At 36.7% G+C, this 12,476-nt stretch overlaps 1 protein-coding gene across 13 annotated transcripts in view; it reads right to left on the bottom strand.

Annotated features, from left to right (window-relative positions):
* The window catches only part of unc13bb (unc-13 homolog Bb (C. elegans)), a 64,761-nt gene that overhangs the window by 13,156 nt on the left and 39,129 nt on the right, over positions 1–12,476 (bottom strand). For 9 of the 13 annotated variants that reach the window (XM_014002486.1, XM_014002490.1, XM_014002488.1 and 6 more), the window contains 15 exons: positions 6,732–6,778; positions 6,485–6,563; positions 6,223–6,228; positions 5,564–5,638; positions 5,185–5,404; positions 4,781–5,008; positions 4,496–4,637; positions 4,223–4,392; positions 2,607–2,722; positions 2,301–2,464; positions 1,756–1,906; positions 1,567–1,635; positions 667–756; positions 290–427; positions 31–161 (listed from right to left, as the gene is read on the bottom strand). In XM_014002486.1, the coding sequence (XP_013857940.1) occupies positions 31–161; positions 290–427; positions 667–756; positions 1,567–1,635; positions 1,756–1,906; positions 2,301–2,464; positions 2,607–2,722; positions 4,223–4,392; positions 4,496–4,637; positions 4,781–5,008; positions 5,185–5,404; positions 5,564–5,638; positions 6,223–6,228; positions 6,485–6,563; positions 6,732–6,778 (1,826 nt within the window). Of the gene's footprint in view, positions 1–30; positions 162–289; positions 428–666; positions 757–1,566; positions 1,636–1,755; positions 1,907–2,300; positions 2,465–2,606; positions 2,723–4,222; positions 4,393–4,495; positions 4,638–4,780; positions 5,009–5,184; positions 5,405–5,563; positions 5,639–6,222; positions 6,229–6,484; positions 6,564–6,731; positions 6,779–7,623; positions 7,647–7,848; positions 10,101–12,476 lie in introns of those variants that run through there. The other 4 variants (XM_014002487.1, XM_014002493.1, XM_014002498.1 and 1 more) reach the window with 2 other exon arrangements.

Here is a 12,476-nt window from a genome sequence, read left to right as displayed (position 1 = left end):
GCTTTTTTTTTCTCAGGTGGATTGACTAACTGATTGAGCACAGGTGTGTAGGAGTTCCTGTCTTCTTCTATGATGGAGACAATAAGCATGATGAGCTTGGGCCAGAAGTCCAAGTTCTTGATGCTTGGACCCTGCTCCTCCAGAGGCAACTCCTCCTTGTTCTAGATAAAACAGTGCAGAGGGAGTTGATKTTAATGTCTATATATCAATTCATTCCAATCTATCCTCATTAGTTTCTGAACATGTATACGATTTAGAAGAAAATAAYAAAGCAGTTGTATTAACCCACCGTTTCTGCAGGGTGATACTGTCTGCTGTACAGCTCATGGCAGTTATTGAAGATGTAGTCGTATGTAGAGTTGAAACAGGCCTTGACGCAGTCCCTCACAACCTGGCTGGCTCTGGGTGGAGACTGTAACTCCTGGACCTGAACACCACATGGAGATACCAACACTGAACAAAACTGTTGAGTGGAAATGTCATCAAATTTATATTTTTGAAGTGCCAAATACAGAATTGATCAATGCCTACAGTATTTCTTAGCTTCAACAGTAAATTACATCATATCATAAGCAATTATTGTTTTACAATAGATATATTTGTGTGAAATATACAACTAAGATCATTTAGAACAAAGACAAATACAAAGCATGAAAATTCCATTGCCTTCATCCTGAAAAAGGTGATACTGGTCAGAAGGTCCACCGTAGATTTCAAATCTTGCAGGCGGTCTTTGTTGCTGGCAGGAAAGTGGTTCTACGGATGAAAAAGAAACGGTTTACTCTTTCTATAAATCCAATTTAAATAATGTTTATGACTTAATGCAGGGGTGTCAAATAAATTTTTACTGAGGGCCACATTTGCTTTATGGTGGCCCTCAAAGGCCAGTTGTAATTAACTTTCTTCGTCTCATTGCTACAGCTGAGCACTGCTAACAAATTAAAAAACAAGCTCTATGTGGTATTTCCTGCATAGAAACAGTATTTTAACTCATCTTTTTGTAAATTGAAAAGTACTACATGTAAAACTGACTAAATGAGAAATATGCAATACAGAAATACTATTAAAAGTAAGAGTTTTAGTGACTATTGAATTGTGGATAAGTCTTGAATTCTGAACTCTCCCACTTTCTGACAGGGAATTCCCATGCATTGGAATTACAGTAAATGCATTACTTTGAAATTGAATTTCACTAAATTGAAACTGAGGTTTGAATCTGAATAAAGTTGCTTTAAAACTATTTTGTTGTAATAAAAATTCTGTTTCACTGCTTTCACTTTCAGTTCTATTATTCATTTTTTGTGTCACACATCCTGGTCCTTGAGAAAGCCACAGAGTGATCAAACATATGTTGACAGGTTTACATTTCACATCTGTGAAACTTCCTTTTCAGGAATGTAGGCATTCAATCGCAAGGAAGCAGTAATGCAACACAATGGATGCAATCCACCATAAAAATGACAAAAAAGAGAAAGTTATTTTATTGCAGTGAATAATTTTATCCAAGGAAATAGGTTAGCATAAAACTGTGACAAGATTTGGCATGAGTTATTTTCAGACTCTTACTCGATATGTAGAAAGGTCAATCCGCAAGGAGTTGTGTAGCTGGTCTAAAAGCTTGACAAAGCGTTCTTTCTGTATATGAAAGAAAGAAAAAAATATGTGAACCTGTGAACTCTCTTGCAGAATTACAATGACTGGACAGTGATAGAAATAAAAGTGTTGTTTTTGTATATGTGTTACAGCTGTACAAACCCCAAAATTAGATGCAGCAAAGCGGTCAGAGGCGGACACATTGGTGGATGCAGTTGTGTGGGCGTAGAAGGCATTGATGTTAGCCAGCAGGCTGCTCATCACGGCAGGAACTCCCGGGCACATGTACTTAGTTGACAAGCAGGCAAAGTGCCTGAAAATAAAGGCACAATCGGAGCTTGGTGAAGACACTGCCAGCATATCTCGTCACATATTTATATCTGTCTGCATTTACATATATTACATATAATAGGTTTTTAAGTAACTCTTCGAAGTGTATCAATAAGGTAAGCCTGCACCCTTTCAACTGTCTTATTTCAGCCCAATAAGTCCTACCAGGTATGGCATCTACATTTACCCTTTATCTATTAGGTAATTCCGGCTGGAGAATAGCTCACTGAAGTGTGCTTATTGTGAATGATGTGTCTAAATAATGTACCTGAGCACACATCATGACTTYAAAATGACAGAGGTAGAGATTATACACACTAACAGATTGGGAGACCATTATAGAGACAATCCCTTTATCTGTAATATGTGAGACTTACGTCATGGCCTGGTAAATGGACTCAATCCCATAACGCATGGCAAACTCATCAACTATTTCCTGTGCCACATCATCATAGTAGACTTTCCATGAATCATCTCCACGAGCTTCTGGGATTTTTACCACACCTTGACCGAGCACATCAGTTGAATAGTGGAAGAGGTTCTGCAATGGACATATTGATTCTGATATTAATGAACTGACATTGAATCGTTGCAACAGAAGAGACCAAACTGGAAAAATGACAGCAGCTTTATAGATCCGATATGTGAAATGTGTAAGGTAGTGCATTTTACACTCAGTCTACCTCATGCAGACAGGTGTATTGCACGTGATAAGCAGCCACTTTCTCCTCTCCTTTGATCTCCACATTGATTTGGAGGCGTATGGCACCCGACACTGCTGACTTGTCTGTCCGCTTTTCTGTAATTCCACGCAAATATTATCAATCAGACACATGCATTCACACTTGCACCTTCTCAATTCATAACTCAGATCCAAATCCTTGTACGCACGTTAAACTAAATCTGTTATCACAACACTAATTGCAGGTTCCTAACATGGCAGTTCTATTGTAGGGGATTTTGTTTCTACAGCMTGATGGCAGTGCAGAGCCGGCTGTGTTAATAGAAGTCCTGCAGCTGATAGTGAGCAAGACAATGGCAGTAGGCTGTGCGGATCTGTGCCAGACTGCCAAATGCATTTGAAGTGGAGCTTCTCTGGAGGTGGTGGGCTTGGTGGCTCAGCCCTACTATTAGCCTTGACAGAGGGCATCATTAAGTGTAATTTGGGCATGTCGACCAAACGGTCAATTTCCGACTGAAGAGCTGCCACTTGATAATCTTGYATCAGGATTAAAACAACTTAAGGAGGAGCTAAGCAGGAAAAGTGCCTGGAATAAGACAGACAGAAGAAACTAAATAAATTGAGCTGTGCGTTTTGCAAGACTGTTTTATAAACACTCAACTTTTTAAATGTTTGCAGGATAAAACTGAAAGTGAACAGATCATATAATCCAGTAKAAAAAAAGTTTTATAGGAAAAATCTTATTAAGGCAACTCAGCTCTATGATAGGAGCAATTTACAATTTAATAAAGTACACTAGTAGAAAAGCAAGTATATTGTTATTTAAACTAATACAAGCCTTAGGAAAAATCCTCTTCCATGGAAAAAAAAAAATACTCGCTACAGGGAAAAAGACATGACCAATGAGGTCCAACAACAGCCTCAATGATTTGAATTTGCAACAAAAACATATGGCACCAAAATGGAAGAAGAAAACAAACAGGTGTGAAATGAATGAAACAAGCCAATAATATCCAGATCATTGCCAAGGATTTGCCTGCAGGCAGAGGAGTCATTTCAGAAAGTAGCTAAAGTAAAACATGCAAKAGACCCCATCTTTATACAGCATTTCTTGGAGTAATATCTCCACCAGCCTTTAAAAATATGTATATTCTTGTTATACTGTATACTATCTTTCTTGCAGAAAAAAAGCATATTGTCAAGGCTAGGAATTTGCATTTGAGTGAAAGCAATAGGTTTGCCAATAACAAAGCAACTTCCCATCCAAGACATTTACTTCTACGCACATGATTGCTGTTTTTTGTATTGTAAATGCATATGCCACAGATTTAAAGTTAGAGCTGCAAAATGTACATGTACATAATTTTAAACTAACAACAAACTTGCYTGCACCCTAATTGCAAAACCAAGCATATGTATAATTTGCAGGGGTTTTATGACCCTCACAATGTTTTGATCCAATCAATATAATAATAATAATAATAATAATAATAATAATAATAATAATAATAATAATAATAATGTAATAAATTAACAGGCAGAGAGTTTAACCCCGCAACGGTAGACTTAAAATTACACCCTTGAAAAGAAGACATACTGTAGATCAATCACACTGACCCAGGTTGTACCAGACGTCCATTTCTCCACTCAACGTTCGAACTTCGATGATACTTTGACCCAAGAAATCATCAGACTCTCTCTTCAGTCGTTGTTTTACTCTGGACTTGATGTCATCATCTTCATCCCAAACACGCACTTTGATTCTATCTGAAGAATTGTGGCACTCACTAACAAAAAAAAAAACAAGAAATGAGAGAATAAAAAAAGTTGTTTTATTTCTTTAAACAAAATGTTATACATTTTCTAAAGAAAAGGGAAAAAATCTCTTACAAGTGGAACTTTTCTTCCCAAACAGGGTTAAGGTTCCCATAAATAGTTTTGGTTCTCTTCTTAGTCTTGCCAACCTGAACAGTCACATATGGATCACTGGATCCAGTCTTGTCTTTCGCCTGAAGTCCTTGTGCACAAACAACTGAAACAGTGATAAAACACAAATACATAAGGAATGACCATGAACCATAGCAGCAATATGTAAAACTGTACAAGACATAAGGGCAAGGAGTGAAAATGAGGTATRCTTTTTAAAATTTGTATACGTTTTGATCAGCGGAATACCTGTGATGGTGATCTTTGCTGACCACTTCGAGGTACCATCCAACACACTTTGTTTGATGGTCTTCATCTGCTGTGCGTGAATGGCTTTACTGACAGTGAACACTTCTCTGATCAGCTCAAATATCTCTGGTTTGTTCCGTTCCCTGATTTTCATTCTGTCCTTCATGGCCATGATAATATTCTGAGTGCGATCTTCAGCTCCATGCTTAGAGCTTTTTTCCGCGGCGCCTAAACATGTGACACAACTGACTGAAAATATACTTATTTTGGCCACAAATCAGTTGACAAAAAAGATTTAAGTTTCTCATATTTATTAGGTTGGGTAAAAAAAAATTGAAAACAATTTTTAGTAAACTATTAATGCAATCCTGCCAACCTCACATTATATTCTGAACGCTACTTACGTTGTAAACAGTCAGCATTTAGTAGCTCTTGGCACTTCTCATGGCATTTGACCCCACACTCAGAACAACGCATGCCTTGGCGAGCAATTCCCCATAGCAGTCCTTCACACTCATAGCAGTATGTAGGTGTGGTTGCTGTCCACACCTCAAAGTTATGTGGTGTAGTGCAGGATATTGGGTAGATGAGAGCCTGCAGGGTCTTCTTGTACACATGGTTTTTCTACGAAAGAAAAAAAATAAATGTTTACAAGTGCATGAAGTTGCTGATTCAGTTTAGAAAAACTTTCYTCAAAACAAATAATTCTTTTTAGATTTGATTCATTCAATAGGAACTAAAACATTCTCTAAAAACATTTAATACTTTAAAAGTTGYACTTACCATCTCCTCATCCTTGAATGAGGACCGAGCAGCCATAGCAGAGGCAATCCCTGCCTTTCTGGCTTGCACAAGGGACTGAGCAGGAAAAAACAAGAACAATTTGCCTAAATTTGCATTCCATATGCAAATTATAGCCTACCCAAAACCAGGAGCACCACCATAATATTGCAACAACAGTAGATGGTAAAAATGGTTAAAAAAGTTCTGAGTAAGGTTAGCATAGTTTGGGTTTCTTGTTAGTGAACTTGTTAAAGATGATCTGAAAACCCAAGTGAGTACTGTTAGTTTTAAGAAGCAGAAAAGCAATATGACAAAATTAGACAACTGTAGTCCAAAACAGTACAGGACACTGTTAGTGCTTTACTCTTAAATTAGACATAAGGTTTTTCTTTAGTAACAATGGGTAAAAACATAAAACCAAAAGGTGAGGGAAAGATTAGATTATTATAAATTTTAAAAGTAATATCAAGTAGGTAGAATGAACACCCAAATCAAAATAATGCATGCATTTTTTTCATGTATTGAATRTGATTTGTGCATTCAAACAGATAACCATGCCTCAGACATACATGTTAGTTGCAACTACTGTTTAAGTTACCCTACTTGATATTTTGCACTTCAGTGGGAAAAGGGAATGGCAACTGCAATCTATAACTTACCATAGCCTGACCAAGAAGAGTGAATGCATTCAAGAGAGTTGTGGGAAATAGTTTCAGGTTTAGGAGAGGAGGGAGAGAGAAATTAGCATTCTAATTCAATATCGGACTGATAACAATCTCATCCCAAATTTATCTTAAAGATAAAAGCATAACTGTAAATTCTGTAGTGGTTTAATAAATAGAAAGAGATGTGCAMACATAAGACAGTACAAAACTCACAAGATGACAATGTGCAGATTATTGGTATGAGATTTGTACTGACCACATCGCTGACCAAGGGGATGGGCTTCTTTTTACGCAGGTCTGGCATGCTGTCGATTCCATACAGACCAGATCCACTACTAAGCAGCAAAATAAAATATGTAGAAATTAAACATTGAAACAATATTCAGCATTACATTCCCAATGGAATTACAGTTAGGCATTTAATTAAGTTGTTCAAAATTTATAACAGATACACAGCATATTAAATCTTTCAGATAAAATGTCGCCGTTAGTAGATAACTTACCCTGGTTTGACCCAGGCCTGTCGAGTGTTGGGTTCCACATCTCGGACCTACAAAATTTTATTTATGACACATCAGAGATTCACAAATAAAACAACAAAAAAAAAGAAAAAGAAAAAGAAAAGCAAGAGAGTGAGTACTGGTTGAGTTTTACCTCTCTGACATAAAAGAGCATGCGTTTACATAAAAAAAATGTGATGGAATAAAATGCTAAAAAACATAAAACAAATAAATGCTGATTTGAGTTTTTAATTCCAGAATATTTGACAAAGAATGCATTGAATAAAGTGGTGAACAAAATTAATGGTACTGAGAACGACAAAAAAACTAAGAAAAATCTTTAAAAGAAAAGAAAATATGAGGGATCCAAATTTTAATTTCTTATTTTTTTTTTTTGGACAAATCTTTTTAAGGAAAAAAAAAAAAAAAAAAAAAAAAAAAAAAACATTTTTACTGGTAGACTACATATATGTATCAAGTCTTTTATTACTGTTCATTTGCAACCATATGAAAGTTTAGTGACAAAAAATACTTAAAATTCCACTCAGATGAGTTCTGATAATGTTTGAAAAAGATCAGAGCAGATACATAACTGAGTAGTAAATAAGTGACTCAAGATTTAACTAACGTATTACAGTATAAAGATACTGCAAACAGATGGCAAAGTGTAGCACAGGCTGTCTTAAGTGATTTATAAATGAACAGTGCATATTTTATCCATGCATTATTTTTGCATTATTTGTAGCCTACTTGAAGATAAACAAGTATTTCCATTAAAAAGCAAACACCTCAATAAGTGATGGAATAAAAAAAACACCTATTTCACAATAAAAAAATGATAATAAAAAAAACAAAAAAGGCCAAATGTACATATAGCTTATAATAAATGATTAACCTTATTATCTTCTCCTCCATATTCTGGTGAAAAAAGAAAACACAAGACGCACTTTTAATCATATAGTGTAAATTCACGTAATTGTTTTAATCTGTCCAAAATATATTTATTGCAAATAAAATACACTTATTTACACAGATACCCATGCTTTGGCAAACACAGTGTCAATTGATCATTGCATTTTCTTTCTGTATTTTTGAGAACTAATAAAATAATTTAAAATACCTGGAATAAACTCGTCTTGAGATTGAGACCCCTGAGACACTTGGGACCCACGAGAACCCTGGGAGCCTTGAGTTGATCTGGAAAGTCTTTGTCGAGTTTGTCTCTTTTCCCTCAGAATGCGCTGAAAGTTAGCTATACGTTCCTTGTGACTGGCATCAGTTGGCTTTCTTTGTTCTCCCTCTGCGAGATGATCGTTTTCATTGATTGGACTCAACCTTGTCTCATCTGTGCTGAGCTCTGTGCCCGGGGAATGTTCGGTTTGGATTGCAGGGCTGTGGTCTGGTGTTGATACAAAGATGGACTGTTCTCCTTCAGTTGTCAGTTCTTTATGAGCATGTGAAATCTCAGTTGTGTGAAACTCAGCTGGGGTGCAAGGAGAGTGGTTTGGTTTGAAGGGAGATGAATGAAGGGATAATGATGTATTCTCATTTGCACTGTTCTCCTTTGGTGAGGCTAACTGAATGTGATTTCTTTCTTTGCAACCCACATTCTGTTCTGCAAAGTGAGCAGTGGTCTGCTTTTCCTTAGATTCACTTGATTTTCTGACTGGGGATGAAGAACGGTCCATTTCAGTATTATCTTTCACTTCCTCAGCAGTAGATACTTCCAATTTTCTCAAAGCCCCGTTCAAAGCAGACCCGAACGTAAGTGCAACACTATTACAACTTGTTGCATTGAATTCTTCATTGGGGGTTTTGGAGATGAAGTCAAAATCTATTTCAGAAGACTCTGGTGAGAATGACTCTCCTACATCCTCCCTGGAAATGCTGTGGTCTGTCCACTCCCTGTCCAAACTGTCAGAAGACCCAAGGTCAAGTGTGTCCCCAGATGATGGACATTCATCACCAAGGGAATGTGGCTCCAGGTATACATCATCACAGTCAGTCAACAGTACAGTGGAGCAGTTCAGGCTATGAGCGGGCCCACTGCCAAGGTTATTTACACAGACATCCATTGTGTGGTAACCAGAGTTAMGTGAAAATGGGCATTTTGCAGCACAATCACACTCCATGTTTTCTTCCTCTGCGTCATGTGTGAGACGTCTCCAGTTCAACACAGTGGAAGGGCTTGAAGGAGAATTGTACTGATGTCCAAACAACAGTGAAAGGTGCTCTGAGCTGGTGTGTGAGGAATGACCTGCTGTGCTAGTTTGTGTCTCCTCTGTGGTGCACCTCTTCCAAACTTGATCATTCTCCAACTCTTCTCTGCTATTTGYACAAGATGAAATCTCTTCTTCACTCCATCCTCTACCTCTGCCTGTACTGTGTAGTGTACCAACAGAAGGCCATGTGTCACTAGATAGAAAGCCTGCTTCAGGACAATCAGAACTACGACATGAAGATAAWGAGCTAGTGCTTTGGTAATTCTGGCCACAGTGAAGCTCCAGGTAGAAGAGATCAGGTTTTGTTTGGCTTAACACAGCCATGTTTGAATTCTGCTCTGACACATCATCATCCGTTTGACTGACTGACCTGAGAGTGGTTTCAWTGCCTTGCCAACSTTTGGTTGATCTRGCAGAGGAAATAAATCCTAAATCTGTTCCAAAATCTCTGCAATCCAACAATGGGCTGARGTCTTTCCCATGAAGACATGTAATGGCATTCTGTCTACCAAGGCTTCCTCTTCTGATGTGTGGTGTTTGAGAAACTGGACTAGGGTGAGGTGCAGCTGAAGCCTCACCATAAAGCTCACCTATTTCACTGAGCACTGCATCAACACAGCAAGACACTTCATCCACCGAGCCTCGCACTGATGTTAAATAATGCCTCAGGTCAGAAATTTCCTCTTGGATCTTGTTGATACCCTTTAACTCTTTCAGGATGTGTTCCACTATGTTACTAGAGTCTTGCTCTTCATCCTCTTTCTCTTCCTCTGCATTACTTTTGGTGCAGGAAATGGCATTCTCCCCAGTTACACCCTTATTTTGGCAATGAAGACTTCCAACGTCCCTAGCTGTGGCTTTGCCAGCTTTGTTGCTGGTTGAATSGACTGATGTTAGATGATGAGAGGGATTACCTTCTACATCCTCTGGGGATTTTGAAAGTTTTTTGCACAGACTTTGTCCAGCATTTTGCCYCTGTGATATTTGATTTTGCAGCTCTCGCCTTTTGGTTGAGAGAGGACGTTGATCTGGAGCATAGGGTTCATTATGTCCACTGRTGTGTCCTTTGGGAAACATTCCGAAGAAGTGGTGCTCGTGATCAGCTGTCTCGACACATGGACCGACCCCAGGTTCTATGCTTCTTCCATRGAGTGGCTTAAGAAAATTTCAGCATCTTAAAACTGCAAGTGAATAAGCACCTACAGAAAGCCATGATTATTCATAAAAGGTAGATAGAACAAAGGTTTTCTGCTACATCTCTTGAGAAATTACATAAAAGTATAATTATTAAGCTAATAAGTAATGGTGAAATAAATCCATATRCATCTTTACATAATTACCTGGGTTACAGCAAGTAAACAGTTATACATGACGAAAAACAATCTAAGAGGACGAATACCCATTACTGCAAATGATAGTTTTAATTTTTCAAATTAAGTTGTCAAAAATTGACCAAATGTATATATGTAATTTTGATAAGGTTAGTGGAAGAGAAGAACACTTTAAAATAAAATAGATTTTCATTYATCTTCCTTAACTGCATTTAGTAAACACAGTTTTTAAAATGACAAATGAACCAGATACGATAATCTTTACTTCTTAGACTGCCAGTCTGAGCACAAATAAATTACACCATCTATAAGTAACCATAGTGTCTGTTGCAGTGTAGAAACCAGACAATGATGCTTTAAATGATGTCTAAGTTACAGTGACAACTTGTAAGAACATACAAGCAGCTGCTCAGATCTCTGTAATTAGCATGCTTTGAAAAGACAGATCAGTAATTACATGATGAGATGATTCTTGCCTTTGAAGTTATGTCAAACATAAACCCAAAACCATCTGCACAGCCTGATAGTTATATACTGAAAATAACAAAATATCCCCCAAATAGCCATATGCATATACTAGCAGCATTACTAGAGCTCATTCTTAGCTTTGTCTACAAAACATTATCACATACTGTATTTTGCATTGCATATTTACCAATACTGGGTGCAGTAAGCTAAAATAATTTTTAATAATAGGTTAAATACAGCTATTGTTGATAGTTGATACGATCATTTCTAGCTAACATAGCATTAGTTATGGTAACACATTTTCCAATTTAATGAGTTAATTATATATTCTGAGGAAAAAGTTAACCCCATCAACCAATTTGTGCACTTGAAGACTAGAATAAGCATCTGAGCAACAACGATGGATGTTGGGTAGATTACAATTTGGTGGAATGAAATATTATACTATAAAATATAATTCATTTCTATCACGATAAATTGTATTGTATAACTGCTGGCAAGCAGGCATCTTGGTTTGGGTTAAGTTTAAAATGAAAAAAAAACATAGCACTTGCTGTTGAAAATAAAACATGACCATTTATGTATTACTAAAAGATTTATATAGTAGAACATACATGCGAAAATGTTATCACAAATATTGCAAAAATGTTTAGTAAAATCAAATCTTACCTTGCTGAAAAAAATGAGCAACCAGTGGATATCATTGTGCAAAACTGATTAAATCCACATTCCTAATGAGAATGTTACTGTTTTTCCCCTTTTAAAATGTACAAGACTAATATTATTGAGCTTCTTAATGCATTGTTTCTACCACTAGATCACAAATGAATAAAATAAATTGCAGAGCAGATCACCCTTGGTTTAAAAGCCGTGTCAACTGCCCTCCCACCCTCTTGAATACTTCCTCCATCTCCCCCCTTTTTCTCTCTCTTTCTCTCTCTCTGCAACAGGAATGAATGTCCAGCCCTCCCATACACTGTACTTTCAACATGCTTTGCCAGCCTTATTACAAAAAATATTTTTAATAAGCCAATAAAGCATGCAACATTTCCAATACCTCTTTAGAATCAAACGAACTAAACTGCACTGTGTTGTTGAAGGCCCTGCTTGAAGTTGCAATTCAATGTTGAGATATTATTATGCTGTATAAATAAAAAAAAAATACGAGGTGAAAATTTAGGATCTCTTCTTTGAATTCAAAGCAGTTTTACATCTTAGGGATATCTGTAGTCTCATCTCTAGGGATTTCTGAAAATATGTTGGTTTAGTAATGTAGGTTTACAGAGTGCACACAGCTGAGTGAGTCATGTCATTTAATTGTTCCCATATTAAACATTATTTAGCAAATGCCTTTTTTTCTACATTCCAAATGTGCGTCAGCTCCTTTCAATAGGAACAAAAAAGAAAAAAAAGAATTTTGTGCTTTACTTTTTTAACTCTTGTTGCTGCCTTGTTTTTCTTATTCTCATGTTAAAAACTCAACCAAAAAAAAAAACAAAACCATAAACTCTATTGTTGCAATTCTAAAGTGCATCTTTTTTTAAATTCAGAAGGTTTTCACATGTTACAAACAAATTCTCCACAAAAGATAATAGAGATTCAACTAATATGAACAGGCTTTAAATATAGATTCAATGGGCCTCATGCAAGAACCGTTCGTACGCACAGATTTGTTCTTAAATTGTGCGTACGAGTGATTTAGGAGAATTTGTGGCATTCACCAATGT

The sequence above is a fragment of the Austrofundulus limnaeus genome, unplaced genomic scaffold (assembly GCF_001266775.1).
Source record: "Austrofundulus limnaeus strain Quisiro unplaced genomic scaffold, Austrofundulus_limnaeus-1.0 Scaffold13, whole genome shotgun sequence".
Classification (NCBI taxonomy): domain Eukaryota; kingdom Metazoa; phylum Chordata; class Actinopteri; order Cyprinodontiformes; family Rivulidae; genus Austrofundulus; species Austrofundulus limnaeus.
The sequence above is the reverse complement of the archived record's forward strand: the minus strand, read 5'-3'. Positions and strand labels throughout refer to the sequence as shown.